The sequence below is a fragment of the Saccopteryx bilineata genome, chromosome 9, assembly GCF_036850765.1.
Source record: "Saccopteryx bilineata isolate mSacBil1 chromosome 9, mSacBil1_pri_phased_curated, whole genome shotgun sequence".
NCBI classification, from domain to species: Eukaryota; Metazoa; Chordata; class Mammalia; order Chiroptera; family Emballonuridae; genus Saccopteryx; species Saccopteryx bilineata.
The window spans coordinates 70,067,509-70,086,491 of NC_089498.1; the positions used below are offsets into that span (position 1 = coordinate 70,067,509).

The window sequence follows — 18,983 nt, forward strand, 5'->3', positions numbered from 1 at the left end:
CTCTGGTCACAACAGAGTGACGCCCTGGAGGGGCATAGCTTCGCCCCCTGGCGGGCATGCTGGGTGGATCCCGGTCGGGCGCATGTGGGAGTCTTGTCTCTCTCTCCTTGTTTCCGGCTTCAGGAAAAAAAAAATGCTCAAATATAATTGAAGGCCCTATTACAATCTTGAGGGAGCTTTCTTGTTAGATAACTGCTTTTCTCTTGCTGCTAAGATTCTCTGTCTTTAACCTTTGGCATTTTAATTATATGTCTTGGTGTGGTCTTCCTTGGATTCATCTTTTGTGGACTCCTGGAGTTGTATGTCTCTTTTTATTTTGCCAGGTTAGGAAATTTTGACTCATTTTCTTCAAATAGGTTTTCTGTTCTACAGTAGTGCACTCTCTCCTCTTCTTGAGACCTCTATGATGTGAATGATAGTCTCCTTGATGTTGTCCCAGAGGTGCCGATCTTCAACCTTTGCTATTACAGTTGGGTGTTTTTCTGTTTTGTTTTCCAGATTGCTGATTTGATTCTCTGACTTATCGAATTTGCTTTGATATTCTTATTTGCAGTTTTGATTGGGTCTTTTTATGATTTCTGTCTCCTTTTCTATACTTTCTATCTCTTTGTTGAAGCTCTGATTCATCTGTTGTCCCATGTTTGTTGAGTAGTCTTTATAACCAGTGTTTTGAACTCCTCCTCTGGTAGATTGCTTGTCTCTGTTTTGCTTAGTTCTTTTGGTGGAATTTTGTTCTCTTTCATTGGGACATGGTTTTTTTTCTTCGTTTTGGCTGACTCTCTCTGTTTCTATGCATTAGTTAGATCTGCTGCAGCTCCCAGTCTTGACAGAGTGGCCTTATGTAGCTATCTTGTAGAGCCCAGTGGCACAGTCTCCTTGTCATCTGAACAGGGTGCTCCAGAGATGCCCCCTTGTGATAGATTGTGTTTCTTCTTGTTGTTGGGCTTTGATTACTGGGTAGATCAGTGGGTGGGGTTGACCCTCATGCTGACTGGTTGTGGAGGGCCAGCTGCAACTACCACAGATGTGCTGCTGTGTGGGGGCTGACCCCACTGAGGATGAGTTGCTTTAGCATGGTTCTGGTGCCAGCTGAGGCCATCCTTGGGTGTATCAGTTATGGAGCTGGTTGAGTGGGGCTAAATCTGAAGCCACCCACCAGGCGTACTGGGTGGGAGCATCTTGGGAAGGACTTCAGCCAATGTAGGCCAAGGTTATCTGGGGCTTGTGCTCGTCATGGTGCAGCTTGGTACTGAGTGTGGTGGCTACTTGTGCTAGGGTTGGAAGTGCACAGAAGAGGCTCTGCTATGAACAAAGGCTGGCTGCCAGGTGTGCCAGACTTTGCACCCTTTGGCGGACACTACAGTGAGATGAGATCAGTTGCCATTTGTGTCAGGCTTGTGGCCACTTAGTTGGAGCTACATCACAAAGCCTGGCTGCACTTAGCCAGGCCTACAGCCACCTGATTGGAGTCAGAATGCAAGTTGAGACTGGTTGCACTTGTTCTAGGCTTGGGGCTTGAACTTGGCAGGAGTTATAGTGCATTTTTAGTAAAATAACTCACTTTCTGTGCCAAGAACTTTCCTATACTCTTGAAATATATTAACTCATTTCATCCTTACTGCACCTTTGTGGGAAAGTAGTTATTCCCATTATACAGACAAGGAAATTAAAGTACAGAGTAAAAAAGTCTAAGATTGCTCAGAGGTAACCAGGTGACAGAACCTGACGTTTTATGAAAGATGTTTAACTGCTCATCTGTTTCCTTGATAGCTTGCTGAAATATTAATGGCTTGGTTATTAGTATTAGTGGCTGGTTTTTTGTTTTTGTTTTAAATGTTTATTTTATTGACTTTAGAGAGAGCAAGAGAGAGATGGGAACATCTGCTTCTGTATGTGCCCTGACCAGAGATTGAACTGGCAGCCTCTGAGCTTTAACCACCTGAGCCACACGGCCAGGGCATGCTTTATTTATTTTTTGGTATTGGGAGCATGTTAGATTTTTGCAGTATATTTGTTGTGGCTTTATTAGCTTACTTACCTCCTTCCCTTTTTCTAACTCTTATTTTTTACCCTATTTTTAGGTTCCATACCCCATGAAGTGCCTCAGATATTGATTAATAGGGAACCTTTGCCTCATCTACATTTTGATGTAGAACTTCTTGGAGACTGTGATGTCATAATTAATGAATTGTGTCATAGGTTAGGTGGTAACTATGCCAAACTTTGCTGCAACCCTGTAAAGCTTTCAGAAATTACCGAAAAACCACCACGAACACAAAAAGAGTTGGCTCATTTGTCAGAGTTGCCACCCACACCTCTTAATATTTCAGAAGGCTCAAGTTCATCAGAAAGAACTTCACCACCAGATTCTTCAGGGATTGTCACACTTTTAGACCAAGCATCAAAGAGTAATGTTGATGATCCAGATGTGTGTGTATCAAAAGATGATATAGAAGAAAAATCACAAGTAGTACAGACTTCTAGGAGCACTGAAAGGGTTACTGAACAGTTGGAGAGTCCGGATTTGAAGAACAATTGCTCCAGTAACGGGGAGAAAAATGAAAGAATTTTAGTAGCTGAAACTGTAAGAAAGTGCTGGCCAGCTAAGCTCGCAAAGGAACAGATTAGTAAACGGCTTGATGGTAAGAAACTATTTTGCAAGGTATAATTATTGTAATGAAGTATTTGAAGAAACGAGCAACTTTGGCAGGTTTGTTGATGGGGTAGTTTTATGCAGCTGAATGTAACATTACAAAGTTGAGGAATCAAGCTAGAGAAAGATAAGCAGTACCATCTTACATTAAATGGGGAAGAAGTAGGTAGTGGGCTTGAAGTATGCTTAGTAGCTGTGTGTTACTCTAGGAAATGAAAAGGTATGCATTAAATTAAGAAAATTGGGCAATACTGAGTGCTCTGCCATCGTCTGGTGAGAGATTTATCTGGTAGAAATGATGAGTGAGATTTCAATACTTACTGTGGGTTAGCTGATTTATACACAATATTGGATTTTAATCTCATGAGATAGGAATGTAGTATTACATCTCTGTAACAGGTGGGAAATCCAAGGACCATAAAGGTTAAATACCCCGTGCAAGGTAACAACTAGGATTTGGAAGAACCAAGATTAGATTCCAGTCACATCCCTACAGCCTGCCCTTTTAACCACTATGCTGTGTTGTCTGAGATCTAGAAAATTTCTGATTCCTCTCCATGATTTATAAGGAACAGCATCTACTCTGTTGCTACATGGCAAGTTCTTACCGATTATTATCAACATGGGTAAATTGCTTTCTCCTTTTGGAATTCCATGTGTAAGACCAAGTTAACATCTGGGAAAATCCTAATGTGATCAAAGTTAAAAAAAAAAAAGACTAACTTGGATGTAGTGATATTGTACAAACTTAAATCATTAAATCCGATTCCATTTACTATACATGGTGAAAACTAACAACAAATTTTAGACAAATGTATTGAGTGTTCTGATTATTTGCTGTAAATGAATTTGTTTAGTTGAATAAGCCTTTGGACCTTTTCCATACTATGCATTGGAAAGTTCTGGAGACACAGTAATCTAGTGATGTTTGTGTATAATTATAAAAACAGGTGAAATGTGAAAGTAGATGCTACTGGGACATGATCAGGTTATAGAGGCAGCTTTCCCCCAAAACCTAACTTCTGACTGTTCTTGAACAATAAGTAGAATTAAAAGTAGGGGAAGTTGGTCCTGGCCAGTTGGCTCAGTGGTAGAGCGTCAGCCTGTCATATCAATGTCCTGGCTTTGACTCCCAGTTAGGGCTCACAGGAGGAGCAACCATCTACTTCTCCACCCCTACCCCTCTCCCTCCACTTTTTCTCCTCCACCTCCCACAGCCATGGCTTGATTGGTTTGAGCACATTGGCCCTAGGCGCTGAGGATGGTTTAGTGGAGCCTCCACCTCGGTTGCGAGCAATGGCCTCAGATGGGCAGAGCATCAACCCTAGATGGAGGTTTGTCGGGTGGATCTCAGTTGGGGCACATGTGGGAATCTTCTCCCCTCTTCTCTCTTGGAAAAGAAGCGGGGAGAAACTAGAGAAATCATAGAAGAATGCTTATTTTGCAAATGTGAGAGGACTCAGAAGTAGAAAAATTGCTATTGATTGTCCGATAATGTTAAGTGTCTACCATAGACAAAGTCTGCCTATACATTGGAAGATTTTTGCACTGGGTATTTTCTTTGAGTATCTTTTTTTTTTTTTTTTTTTTTGTATTTTTCTGAAGCTGGAAACGGGGAGAGACAGTCAGACAGACTCCCGCATGCGCCCGACCGGGATCCACCCGGCACGCCCACCAGGGGCGATGCTCTGCCCCTCCGGGGCGTCGCTCTGCTGCGACCAGAGCCACTCTAGCGCCTGGGGCAGAGGCCAAGGAGCCATCCCCAGCGCCCGGGCCATCTTTGCTCCAATGGAGCCTCTGCTGCGGGAGGGGAAGAGAGAGACAGAGAGGAAGGAGGGAGGGGGTGGAGAAGCAAATGGGCACTTCTCCTATGTGCCCTGGCCGGGAATCGAACCCGGGTCCCCCCGCACGCCAGTCCGACGCTCTACCGCTGAGCCAACCGGCCAGGGCCTCTTTGAGTATCTTTTTGATGGATGAGTCAAACATACAAAATTCTTTGCCCCAGTAAACAAAGGTTAAACCTGGAGCTGTGTCCTTGGTATTATGCTTTGGTTTTACTTACCAGTTTATCCTTAAAGGTGCAGGTTTTAGATTTAGACACTAGTTGTCTCAGATCTACCTTGGACAAAGTTATTTGATCTCTTGCTTTCTCAATTAGTAAAATGTAAATAAAATAGCACATACTTCACAGCACTGTGAGAATTTAAAAAGATAATCTATGAAAAGAGGATAAAATTGTGGCTGTTAAAACCGAATAACCACCTGACTTTTTTTTTTTCTTTTCTGTATTTTTCCGAAGCCGGAAACGGGGAGAGACAGTCAGACAGACTCCTGCATGCGCCCGACCAGGATCCACCTGGCACGCCCACCAGGGGGTGACACTCTGCCCACCAGGGGGCGATGCTCTGCCCATCCGGGGTGTCGCTCTGTTGCCACCAGAGCCACTCTAGCGCCTGGGGCAGAGGTCGAGGAGCCATCCCCAGCGCCCGGGCCATCTTTGCTCCAATGGAGCTTCGGCTGCGGGAGGGGAAGAGAGAGAGGAAGGAGAGGGGGAGGGGTGGAGAAGCAGATGGGCACTTCTCCTGTGTGCCCTGGCCGGGAATCAAACCCAGGACTTCTGCACGCCAGGCTGATGCTCTACCACTGAGCCAACCGGCCAGGGCCTAACCACCTGACTTGACTCATTTTAGTTTGTTGTGTGGTTAAGGCTGAAAAGGAGGAAATGGGAGCAAAGATGAGATAACTGAATCTATCTTGATGGTTGTCTTGGGCTGTGAAGTAATTATTTAGTTCTGGGGGCCCAGAAGAGAATAAAGCATTGTTCAGAAGCATGGACCAAAATTATATAAAGAAAAAGTGCAGCACAACCATGTGCTGGCACCTGGGGCCCCTTAGCAGACTGAGTGGGTGTGATTCAAAGGAGATGGCCCTATTAAGAAGTGCCAGATGGCTTTGTCTCTTAGCAGCTATCACATAAGTCCGTGACTCCCTCCTCTGATGGAAATTCATACAAGTGGCTTAGAAAACTGTTCTGAAACAGAAGGAAATAAGTGGTTTTTACACTGTAATTTGTAATCTGTTGGGATCGTGAGATCAGTTTTGTGACTTCTGATCAGAATGGTCACAGTTAGGTTTTTTTTACTGCAGGGGTCGGGAGCCAGATGTGGCTCTTTTGATGGCTGCATCTGGCTTGCAGACAAATCTTTAATAAAAAAAATATTAAAAATATAAAACATTCTCATGTATTATAATCCATTCATTTCCTACCGCTCATGTTCATGGTTGCGGGTGGCTGGAGCCAGTCACAGCTGTCCTCCGGGACAACACCAAATTTTTATTGGATAATGCTTAACGTACACGGGTCATTGTATGACTCTCATGGAATTACATTTTAAAATATGTGGTGTTCATGGCTCTCTCAGCCAAAAAGGTTCCTGACCGTTTTAGTGTATAAACTGGGTCATGGGATATGGAAAGGTTTGAAGGCCATTTTAAAGGAAACTAAGGTGTGCCGAGCAGATGGCATGTCACTGCAGGCAGTCATGTCAGTCAGGCTTCTGTGAGTCTGGGATATGGTGTTAAATAACATTTATTATATGTGAAAACAGACTTGGGTTAGAAGCTACTTGTAAATTTAAGGGTAGAAAACATTTCATCTTTAATGTTATTGTTCCCACCCAGTTAAAAATTACTGTGTAAACAAGCTAAACCTAAACCAGATCTGACCAAGCTGGAACTTCATTATTATTCATAGATGCAAACTGCTGTTCTTAAGAGTAGAACATATTAGATGAGATGCTCTTGACCTGGGTTCCATGACTTAGGGGAGAGAGAACTCTTTTTACCATAGGTCAGATCTTATACTCTCAATGCAAATTTGGGAGGGGCTGGGAAAAAAGGGTAAAATCCATTGCTAGATCAGTGCTTCCAGCACACTTCAGTGTGTGTCAGGACTCAAAAATAGATTCTGATTCAGTAGGTGGAAGTAAGGCCTGAGAATCTCAATTTCTAACAAACTCAGGTGATGCCAGTCTACAGACTATTTCAAATAGATGGTGAAGCCATATTGATAAACTATTTTTAGGTTTATGAAAAATTTTAATAAAGATGCTTTAAAAGTATATGTGCCTTAAAGAAGTTATACAATGAACATGAATTAGGTATCTAATGTAGGATGTGCTGGATACTTCCATCTCATCAAATTCTTTCAAAGGAGTCGGTTAACCTTTACTGAACATGATTCTCTTACATTTTTTTTTATAATTTATGACATAGGGTTGTTAAAATTATTTTTTTCCGGATGAGGAAATTGAGGCAGAGAAACCACCTAAATTTACAAAGCTTTGGTGAGCAGCAGAACTAAGTTTTTGCAATATTACAGAGTCTACATCTTAGTTTTGAAAATCACTATAGTAATAATAGCCTCTACTAATGATACTTAAGTAAAAGGCAGAGCTGGAATCTGTATTTATTCCAGACAGGTCTATCAGACTGAGAGTTTCACAAAACTGGAAATAACATTTCTCTTTTATTGCTGTATTTTAGGTAATCAGTACCTGTTTTTACCACCAAATCGTTACATTTTCCATGGCGCTGAGGTATATTCAGACTCTGAAGATGATGTCTTATCCTCTAGTTCTTGTGGCAGTAATAGTGATAGTGGAACATGCCAGAGTCCAAGTTTAGAAGAACCAATGGAAGATGAAAGTGAGATTGAAGAATTTTACAATGGTTTAGAAGATGATGCTGATGAGAGAGCTGGAGGAACTGAATTTGGAGCTGATCTGGAGGCAGTTAATGAAGCTGTATCTATGAAACATGAAGCACCAGACATTAACTATCCATCAAACAAATCATAATGTAATAATTGTCCAGGTACAAGAATTGTTCCACCAGCATTAGGAACTTTAGCATGTCAAAATGAATGTTTACTTGTGAACACATAGAACAAAGGAAACCAGAAAAGTGTAATATTTATAGACTGGTAAAATAGATTGTTTTTTTTTTAAATGGGTAATTTTTAACTTCCTTATTTCTGTACTTATACACTCAACACTAACTTTTTGTTTGTTTTTAAAGAAAGGTACTAAGTATCTTTAATCTGCTTTTGGTCAAGACCTTTCTTTTAAAGGTTCATTTGTATGAATACATCCATATGTATATAGTTTTGTTTATACATTTTGCCTAGTGAATTTCAACATGTTAAAAGTTTTCAAAAAGCCATTGGAATGTTAAATTAATGTAAAGGGAACAGCTTATCTAGACCAAAGAATGGTATTTTCACATTTTTCTTTGTAACATTGAATGGTTTGAAATCCTCAAGTCTTTGTTCTGCTAAACTTTTGATTATTAGCACAATTACCTATTTTTAAACACTGGCATTTTCCAAAACTTGTGGCAGCTAACTTTTTAAAAATCTCATGACATGAAATGTGAGTAGAAGTATGTCAACAGTAAGTGGGAGAGCACTCAGTTGTCTTTGCTTTTTTAAAGTAAGACTTGGTGCTAAGAGTTTCAGGAGTGTGATACTGTTCAAATGAAGATGGCTTTTGTACTTCCTGTGGACATGTAGAAATGTCTATGTTGGCTCATAAAAATAACCTATAAAACAAATAAATGCTTTGGAAATGTTTCAATTGCTTTAGAAATAATAGTGCCTGCCTGGGTCACCTTAGTTTTGAGAATATTTACCATTGTTGTTTAAATATCTATCACTGTGGTAGAGCTTACATTGATTCCTTTCCACAGATATTAAACTGCCAAGATGTGAATAATGCAAAAGCCTTTATGATCTGTATGTAATGGTACTTTACCTGGGAAGAGTGTAATATTATGGACAGTTGCTTTTCTTTTCCATGGATGAGGAGAGTGACAGGTTACTGATTATGGTTCCAAAGTATTAAGATATTAATTATATGTAACTCAGCCAGTAAGTACATGTCTCCTATTGAGAGTATTTGGTGCAATAAACACCAAAACTGCTAGCTTAGTATTACGGAGATGAACATGATGTAACTTGTAATAGCAGAATAGTTAATGAATGAAATTAGTTCCTATTGTGTCTTTATTTAAAAGCTTAGCCTGCCTTAAAACTAGAGATCAACCTTCTCAGCTGCAGAAGCTTCTAGCCTTTCGAAGAATTCATACTTTATAAAATTGCACACTAAGCATTTTCTTCAGACTTTTTTTTCGCAACATTACTCCCAAATTAAAGTATTCCTATGTTGCTTTGGTATTTATTACAGTTTTAAAAAAGGGTTTGAAATATAGCTGTTCTTTCAAACATAAAATACTCAGCTTGGACCATTATTACCAGAGAAAAAAAATTTTATTGAATGGCCACTTCCCTACCTAAAAGATGTCTCAATCTGAATTTATTTGGCTACACTAAAGAATGCAGTATATTTAGTTTTTCATTTGCATGATGTGTTTGTGCTATAGATATTTTAAATTGAAAAATTTGTTTTAAATTATTTTTACAGTGAAGACTGTTTTCAGCTCTTTTTATATTGTACATAGTCTTTTATGTAATCTACTGGCATATGTTTTGTAGACTGTTTAATGATGCTATCTTCCTCCAACTTTTGAAATACAAAACCAGTGTTTTATACTTGTACACTGTTTTAAAGTCTATTAAAATTGTCATTTGACCTTTTTCCCGTTAACTTACATTGTTTAAGTTAAACAGTTTAAAAATCTTGCAGTTTGTACAGCTTTGCAGGCTTTATTAGATACAGTAATTACTTGACATAGTAAATTTCTTCCTTCAGTTTGTCTAACCAGAATGATACTTAGGCAAACACTGATAGTACTTGTAGCAACTGGTGCATCACCAAAAGTTCCAAAACTAGTATTTCAATCATTTTAGTTTGGGGGGTTTATTAGGTAAAATGCAGAGGAAAGGCAGGGCCTAATAAAAACTTGACATGTGAAGACTGGGGGAGGGACAATAGGAAATGGTGTAAATGTAGTGAATTAAAGAGCTCGTTTTCTCTGAAATTTAGTCTGGTGCTAGATTTTTCAAGTCTTCCCAAAAGGAACAAGACTGCAAAACTATTGGCTATGAGCTTTTTGAGGCTGACCTGGATACCTACTTAGTCCATGACAGAAAGTACTATTGAGGCAGGAACACACATTAAAAAGTGTATGTAAAAATAAATTCACTGCAGTTTCCTGCTCTCAGGTCTCCTTCCCTCCCTGGAAAACTTTTGAAGTGAATTAAAAGCTAACCAGCTTTACTAGAATGTCATTCTCAGATGTTATGAAATAATGTGTAACTTCAATCAATGCTGTTTTACAATTACCCACCTACTAAGCATTTTGGGCTTTTTTTCTTTGTGAGAGGACAGGCAGGAAGGGGGAGAGAAGCATCAACTCAGCTGTGGCACCTTAGTTCAACTGCTTTCTCATATGTGTCTTGACCAGGGGGCTCCAATCGAGCCAGTGATCCCTTGCTCAAGCCAGCGACCTTTGGGCTCATGTCTAGGATTCCATGCTTAAGCTAAGAGATCCTGTGCTCAAGCCGCAACCTCGGGGTTTTGAGCCTGGGTCCTCTACATCCCAGGTCAATGCTCTATCCACTGCGCCACCACCTGGTCAGGCTTGGTTGATATATATCTTAAGTCTCAACTCCTAAACCTACGATTTAAAAGCAGTGTGATAAGCACTGCCAAAAACCTTTCCCCTCATTTGTCAGAAATGAACAAAGTCTACTAGACCTTAAGCGAGGATGCTAGCAGAAATAGAGAGTAAGGGTCTGTTTCTCCTCTTGAATGGTTCTCAACTGGAAACTTACGAGGTGATGCTCAGTAGGTTATATACTTTATAGAGAAAGATTTAATTGGGGCTTGTGCACAGAATTAATAAGTACCCCCAGATAGTTCAAAATTATAGCAAGGGTTGGGAAAGGAATGGAGTTACCTTTTGCACTTAAACACTGTTCCCAGGGGATGGCTAATGGAAGGCTGAGTTACATAAGTCAGATTCTATTCCCAATTTATTTCTAGAAATAGTTCATCAGTCAGCACTGCTGAGGGTGGGAAGCTATTGAAATAGGGTGAAAATAGTTTTCTTAGCAAAAGGAGAAAACTGAGTTTGGAAGGTCAAAGTGCAAAAGGAGAAGTGGGATGAGGCTGAGAACAGAACACTTGCCCCCTTTGCTTACAGAGCTCACTCACTATATGTATGCTCTATAGGTGAAGACTGCCCTATGCATATTACAGTTTGATTTAGAGGGCTTTTTGTTAAACTAAATGCAGTAAAATAATGTCAGGAAGGCCAAACATGTAAGAAATGAACCTCAATGAATGGTCCATTTTAGTAGACCTTATGAAAAGGCTGGGATCCTTGATTTAGGTCTGTCAGTTTTCTGGCTTTAGTTTATGCCAATATAAAGGCATGTCTTGGTTCTACTGCTTCCTCAGTCTGAACAGTGGCTATTGGTGAAACTTACTGAAGACAGGAGCTGCAAAGACAATTGCACTTCCAAATCTGTGAGGAGGCCAAATATTTTTAAGTTTAGCCAACTCTATAACTCTTAAAAGTCCTATGCTCCTTAAAATTTAGTGAACTCAGGATTTACCTGCTTTCTATTCTGGTCTATAAACCTTAAGGCGGCGGTTGGCAAACTCATTAGTCAACAGAGCCAAATGTCAACAGTACAGTAATTGAAACTTCTTTTGAGAGCCAAATTTTTTAAACTATATAGGTAGGTACATTCCTTACCAAGGTAGCGCCTGCACGAGGCATTTTGTGGAAGACCCACGCCCAAGGGGCCAAAGAGCCGCATGTGCTTCGGGAGCTGCGGTTTACCAACCACTGCCTTAAGGCATAAGTCTTGTTTTGGTTTTAAAATGAAAATTTGAAAAATTGTGCTATTTTAAAATTTTTACCTTGAATTTCCTTGTTAATGTTATCTTATGTCTCCAGCAACAGGAGGAGGAAAAGAGTATAGACTTACCCAAATTCAGCCTGTACTGTTGTGTTCCCAGGTAAGATGCAGGTCCTTGATCCAACATGGCTATTTCACAGATCAGTTTTATAGCATACTGAGGTTACTAAAGGGCAAAAGCACCGGACACATCCACATGCTTTTTATTTATTTATTTATTTTTACAGAGACAGAGAGAGGGATAGACAGGGACAGACAGTAATGGAGAGATGAGAAGCATCAATCATTAGTTTTTCGTTGTGCATTGCGACACCTTAGTTGTTCATTGATTGCTTTCTCATATGTGTCTTGACCATGGGCCTTCAGCACACCGAGCAACCCCTTGCTTGAGCCAGCGACCTTGGGTCCAAGCTGGTGAATTTTTGCTCAAACCAGATGAGCCCACACTCAAGCTGGCGACCTCTGGGTCTCGAACCTGGGTCTTCCGCATCCCAGTCCGACATTCTACCCACTGCGCCACAACCTGGTCAGGCTCTACATGTTTTTGATGTGAACAATTACTACCCTCAAGGAATGGATGTAGAGGAAAATAGTATATCAGGTACATGGAATAATTTTCATAAGGAAGAATGCTATTTTGAGGGAAATTATCTTAGGTGGAAATACTGTCTTAGAGCTTCTATTTAAAAGGACACCTATGGCTCATCAGTAGAAGTTTTTAAGTTAAACTACCATAAAGTACAAGGTTCACATCTCTTCTCCAGAAACCCTGTGCTCATTTTCATTTTGGGATTAAGAAAAATAATTTTATAAAGCACATATATTATGTAGCATGCCATATGGGTCTGAGGTAGCATATAAATCAAACAGTAAGAAATCAAACATGTTAATATAGTGGCACCTTGAGATACGAGTTTAATTCGTTATGTAACCGAGCTCATAAGTCAGTCAACTCGTATATCAAGTTTCTCCCATTTAAAATAACTGAAATAAATTTAATCTATTCCAGCCCTGTGAAACATCCCCAAACCACCCTAAATTATAAAAAAAGACATTTTTAATTAAGAAACATGTATACTTTACCAATGCATAACAAAATATGTGAAATAAAAAAAGAAACTTTAGTACTGTATTCTTACCTTGGAGACAGATGAGTATGGCTAATGGAGATGAATGGTGGAGGAGGAGGGAGGGAGGAAGGGATGCAGGCACTATAGACACATAAACTAAAACTGCACTTTAAATGTAAACTAAAACTGCATTTTCTTTAAACAAAACTAAAGCTGCCCTTTCTTAAAATGAAACCACAAAAACTTAACTGTAAAAAAATGCACTTTAAACTTAACCTAAGCTTAACATTACATGTTTTTCATTTAATCATCACCTGTTTTTGCCTTTTTGGCTGCACTTTCTGCACTTTCACTTCCAGGACTTTGAATAAAAATCTATCCAAAGAGGTTTGCTTTTGCCTGCCTTTTAAAATGTAATGGAAATGTCACAAGTGTCATTAAAAAGTGCTGAAGCACGACTCGAAACTTTTTCTGGGTGTTTCTTTTCAATGAAACTTGAAAGCTTCTCCCACATTGCCAGCATGTCTTTAATTTCACTTGTAGAAATCACTTCCTCCGACTCTACTTCCTCCTCACTACTAATCTCTTGCAGAAGCTCCGTATGTTGCATCATCTGTAGCTCTTTCAACTCCTCAGTTGAGAGTTCCTCCTCATGTTCCTCGATGAGCTCGTTTATGTCACCCTCATCTACCTCCAGACCCATCGACTTTCCGAGGGACACAGTTTCCTCCAATGCTTCTACCTCAGTCTTGGTCTCTGGTTCGAATCCTTCAAAGTCCCTGTCTGCAACAACATCAGGCCACAACTTTTTCCATGCAGAGTTCAAGTTTCTTCTTGTAACCTCTTGCCATGCCAAGTCAATAATGCGTAACCATATTACAATGTTGTAGTGATCTTTCCAAAACCCTCAAAGGGTTAGATTTGTATTCTCAGTCACCTCAAAGCAGTGGCAGAACAAGTGCTTTGTGTAAAGCTTTTTAAGTTGTAAATGACCTGCTGATCCATAGGTTGCAAGATTGAAGTCGTGTTGGGTGGGAGGTAGAGGACTTTCACGAATTTGAACTCATCGAGAATGTCATCTTCAAGACCAGGTGGGTGGGCTGGAGCATTTTCAAGGATTAGAAATGCTTTCATTGGGAGTTTATTTTCTTGAAGATATTTCTTCACTGCAGGACCAAAGACGAGATTTACCCATTCAATAAAAAACTGCCACGCAACCCATGCCCTAGCATTGGCGCGCCACATAACCTGCAGTTTTTCTTTAAGAATCTTGAGTCTTAAAGGCTCGAGAATTTTCAGAATGATAGACTAGCAGTGGCTTTGCTTTACAGTCACTGCTAGCATTTGCACACAATGCAAGGGTCAGATGGTCCTTCATGAGTTTATGGCCTGGCAGCTTCTTCTCCTCTGCAGTGATTAAAGTCCTCTGGGGCATTTTTTTCCAAAACAATACTGTTTTGTCACAGTTGAACACTTGTTGGGGGATGTAGCCTTCCTTTGCAATAAGCGCAGCAAAACATGCGATGTACTCCTCAGCTGCCTTAACGTCAGCACTCGCAGCTTCACCATGCCTCACCACCGAGTGGATGCCAGATCTTTTTGAAATTTTTAAACCAGCCACGACTTGCCTTAAACGTATCTTCTACTGCCTCTTTTGAGGTTGATGGTTCTTTCTTCTTCAAGTTGCCGTAAACAATACGTGCCTTTTTGCATATTACAGTCTCTGTCACTGTATCTCCTGCCAGCTCTTTCTCTTTCACTCACACCAGCAAAAGCTTCTCCATTTCTTCGTGGATATTTGTCCTTAATTGGGACAGAATTGTAGTTCCTTTCGCTGGATTTGCACTTTTGATGGCATCCTTTTGTTTAAGGATGGTACAAATTGTAGATGTATTGCAGTCGTTCAGCCTTGCCAGTTCAATCACTCGTACACCACGCTCATGTTTTTCTTATTTCTTGCTTTACTTCTGTCGACATCATTCTCTTCTTCTCCTCACCATTGTCCTTTACACTCACTTTCTTCAGCCCCATGATATCACACAAAAATAGTACAAAATGCAAAAATGATGGAAGAACAAATACAGCACGAGATTCAACTTGATTCTGTGGGTAACACGTGAGAAAGAACAACATGCTGGTGTTGTGCTGCTGATACTGGACCCATGCGCCAACGCGCCATCTACCGGTAGCTTCCCAAATCACGACTTGTATCTCAGAATTTCGCTCGTATCTCAAACAAAAATACAAAGTATTTTAAGATACGCAGCTCGTATCTTTAAAAAGTTGTATGTTAGTTTGCTTGTATCTCAAGGTACCACAGTAGTGCCACAGTAAAATGTACAAATAGTCCCCTTTAATACCATAAATAGCCTCAACAATTCAGATCAGGTTTTAATACAAAAGGAGACAAGTTTTGTATGGGAATCAAAATTTAAGAGACTTTACCTGAGACATTACTTTTTTTATTTTTTTATCAAGAGACAGGAAGGGAGAAAGATGAGAAGCATCAACTCGTAGTTGCAGCATTTAGTTGTTCACTGATTGCTTTTCATACGTGCCTTGACGGGGGGGGGGGGGGGTTCCAGTTAGCCAGTGGCCCCTTGCTCAAGACTGATGAGCCCACACTCAAGCCAGAGACCTCAGGGTTTCAAACCTGGGTCCTAATTATCCCAGGTTGCTGCTCTATCCACTGTGCCACTGCCTGGTCAAGTGAGACAATCTTGAAGAATTTTGCATCTTGTGAAAATTTAAATATTAAATCAATCTTTATTTGAACAGTTTTCACAGCATATTTTTACAAATTTAAAAAAAATATTTGCATTATAGCAGAAAGTCACATGTGTTGCATCAACTGTTACAATTTAAAGATAGGAGATTACTAAGCATCAGCACTATAAAACTGCTAAGTTTTGTTTCTTAAAAATTTGAAGAAATACTTCTAAAGCACTGAAAGTTCTGACTACATAGCAGCCTGCAGCATCAATAATTTTGAAAGTTATAACCCAGTGATTGGTTCTCATAGAAACAGCCCATGTTTCTACTTCTGGCAACTGTAGGACAAAATTCTTCCATTACTATTTAAGCTTCCTGATCACCTCCCACTTATCAGTAGTAGCATCTCCAGATTCACTAAAGGAAAGAACTACAGTTATTTGATAACTCCTACTCATCGTTTAGGTTTGCACAAGGACATTGTAGCAAAAAAGCAAAGACTATGTTTTCACCATGCTAATTTTTTGCCTTTATAAGTTCTCAGAATAAGATTTAAATCATATTTTTAACCCTTAAAAGTCAGCTCAGTTCAATTACAACCATAGAAACTGTACTGGTATCAGAACATAACTATTTTATTACAAAACATTATTTACAAAATGAAAAAATAATCAAATGACTATTGCAGGCCAAAGTTAAAGATTTTCCACCCAGTAATTGAAAAAAATCAAGCAACATTTCCATGCACTCACACACCAGATCATTAGGGAAATATGCAAACTCTTAGAATTCATGTTAGTAAAACTTCAATGTATTCACAATACTTTTGTTTATTGGAAGATGGCAAAAAAAAATCCAGGGTTCTGTACAGTAAGTTTAATATTAACACAGCTTGTACTTTTCCTTAATATTGTTCGGCTTTCATTAACACTGATAGCATCATTTTGCAAGTAAGAATTATAATAGTACCTCCGTCACTTTGCTGAATCATCACAATAAAAACACAGTTTAATGCTTTTACAGTCAACAGAATAGTTAAAATGCTAAAATTATATTAAACTGAAGCCTTCATTGTGATCAATAGCTTGGATCAGTTTAGAGCGTAGAGTTTCTTTTTCTGTGTATTTTGGAAGATCCAGAAGATTAAAACAGGTATGCGAAACTGGGAGATACTCCTCACCACCTCCAGTTGACTGGATAACTAGTTTTAGACTCTTCATACCAAGAATAGGAATGCGATCACTACCTGTCAAAAATACTGCCAAGAAAAATACCATTCAGCTGACCGTATTTATCAAAAACTATAGATTATCATCAAGTTATTTTCTACAGTTATTATAGCAAAGCTTTACATTAACATTGACTGTAATGTGGAAACCTATCTCCAGAATTTATGTGAGCATGATTTTTGAGACAGGATAATTATACATCCACACAATACTTTTTTCTTTATGAATGCATGTAATCTTACTACTAGCACACAGGAGATGTTTGATGAATTAATGACTATTGTCCCTGATAAAAAACATTTTGGGAGTCCTCCTTTTGGGAACAGCCATTTAGAACTAGTTTATAAATCAAATACAAGATGCAGTTTTGATCTGACAAGTCATTTTTAAACAAAAATTTGTAACTAGCAGTGAAACCTCAAATCACTTAAGAATGACCTGCCATCCTTATGATATGCAATATAATTTAATCAAGAGTCTCACTTCAATTATCAAAAAGAGATTGACAAAAAATATCCCAGGTAATAGCAGGAATATCAAAAAAAGTGTCAATGATTTAGATAAATTCCAACTTTAAAAATTATTAAATTTTAATTAGTATGCCATTGTAACTAATGAAAGAAACACAGAGATTAAAAGTTATAAATAAGACAACTAAATCCTTGGTATAGTTCTATTTTCTCCAGGAATTCCCCAAGTTTTGGTGCAGAAGCAAAGAGATCAAGACCCAACAAAGGCAAGAGAGCTTTTGCTTTTAACAACCCTAGTTAATTGTAATCAGTATTATAGTTGTTTTCACTAAAAAGAACCAATTCTATTTTGGAGGCAAATTAAGTTTGACTTACAGAATAAGAAAACATGTAATAAACAGGACCTTGGAATAATACTATTAAAAAACCTCTATCCACCAAAGTGAATCAATTTCCTATGAGAATAAGTGTAATAATTAGATTCCATTCCCATAAAACATAGAACCATTTAGAAACACTTACACAGAAATTGCTTTTTCTTTTCCAATGGCAACTCATGAAATACATCCCAAAATATTTTTATCGTAGGGTGTTCTGCCCAATACTCCCCTTTGTATTCTGTATTCTAAAAAACAAACAAGCAAACAAACAAAACCTTTATTTAAAATTGAGGGACATTGTCTTGATTCTGAAAAACAGGTTTCACTTCCTTATTTAGCACATAAACATTGTTCAGGAGTTTGAAGCTCAACAAGATAGGATTGTAATATCTCTAAAAGTAGATATCTAAAAGATAAATAAGAATTACTAAAATGTTAATTATTAAATTCAACATGGAAAAACATGATAATTATAAAAATTTTCCCCTATATTCCTGAATAAAAGTAAAACTATTTTCCATTCTATCTTCCCTTTAAAAAATTTTACTAAGACCAGCATTAATAATTTTCCGTGCTAGTCAGTTTCCAAGACGAGGGCTCCCTCAGATCTCTGCCTCTTCACTACTCATGCCCTTAGGGAGTCCCCTCCCACAATGAATAGGCCTGACCTCTGTAATCATTAAGATATTGCAGATATGAGAAATACATGACTTATGAAGCTAGATCATGAAAAAACTGTGACTTCAGCCTCTTTGATTACCCACACTTTGGGGGGAGAGCCAGTTGCCATTTCATAAGGACACTCAAACAGCTCTATGGAGAGAGGTTCGTGGCAAGGTCCTCGGCCACAGGAGTGAGCTATCTTGAAAGGGAAACTCTTATCACTAATCAAGTCTTCAGATGGCTAACATACCAGTCAATAGTATCTTGACTACAACCTCAGAGAGAGCTCTGAGCTAAAAGCTAAGACATTCCTGAATTCCTAACCCATAGAAACTGTGTGAGACAATATGTGTTCAGTTATTTTTTATTATTATTATTTTTTTTCTTTTTATTTGAAGCTGGAAACGGGGAGAGACAGTCAGACAGACTCCCGCATGCGCCCGACCGGGATCCACCCGGCATGCCCACCAGGGGCGACGCTCTGCCCACCAGGGGGCGATGCTCTGCCTCTCCGGGGCGTTGCTCCGCCACGACCAGAGCCACTCTAGTGCCTGGGGCAGAGGCCAAGGAGCCATCCCCAGCACCCAGGCCATCCCCGCTCCAATGGAGCCTTGCTGCAGGAGGGGAAGAGAGAGACAGAGAGGAAGGAGGGGGTGGGGGTGGAGAAGCAAATGGGCGCTTCTCCTATGTGCCCCGGCCGGGAATCGAACCCGGGTCCCCCGCACGCCAGGCAGACGCTCTACCGCTGAGCCAACCGGCCAGGGCCTGTGTTCAGTTATTTTTAAGCCACTAAATTTTGGAGTGACTGCAGCAACTTCCCCTTTAAAAAATATTAGCACTAAGAAAAAAGGGTGATAGGGAGGAGAGAGAGAAATAAATCTATACTGTGAAGTGAAGTGTGGTGTTTTTTTTTAAA

The 18,983-nt window shown here is 39.5% G+C and overlaps 2 protein-coding genes across 9 annotated transcripts in view; one reads left to right on the forward strand and one right to left on the reverse strand.

The window, feature by feature from the left end:
- The window catches only part of SIRT1 (sirtuin 1), a 29,970-nt gene extending 21,681 nt beyond the window's left edge, over positions 1–8,289 (forward strand). For all 3 annotated transcript variants that reach the window (XM_066242954.1, XM_066242953.1, XM_066242955.1), the window contains 2 exons: positions 2,082–2,642; positions 7,199–8,289. In XM_066242954.1, the coding sequence (XP_066099051.1) occupies positions 2,082–2,642; positions 7,199–7,512 (875 nt within the window). In that variant the 3' untranslated portion in view covers positions 7,513–8,289. The remainder of the gene's footprint in view (positions 1–2,081; positions 2,643–7,198) is intronic.
- Positions 8,290–15,359: 7,070 nt separating this feature from the next.
- The window catches only part of HERC4 (HECT and RLD domain containing E3 ubiquitin protein ligase 4), a 152,548-nt gene continuing 148,924 nt past the window's right edge, over positions 15,360–18,983 (reverse strand). For all 6 annotated transcript variants that reach the window (XM_066243968.1, XM_066243967.1, XM_066243964.1 and 3 more), the window contains 2 exons: positions 17,547–17,649; positions 15,360–16,583 (listed from right to left, as the gene is read on the reverse strand). In XM_066243968.1, coding sequence (XP_066100065.1) covers positions 16,375–16,583; positions 17,547–17,649 — 312 coding nt within the window. In that variant the 3' untranslated portion in view covers positions 15,360–16,374. The remainder of the gene's footprint in view (positions 16,584–17,546; positions 17,650–18,983) is intronic.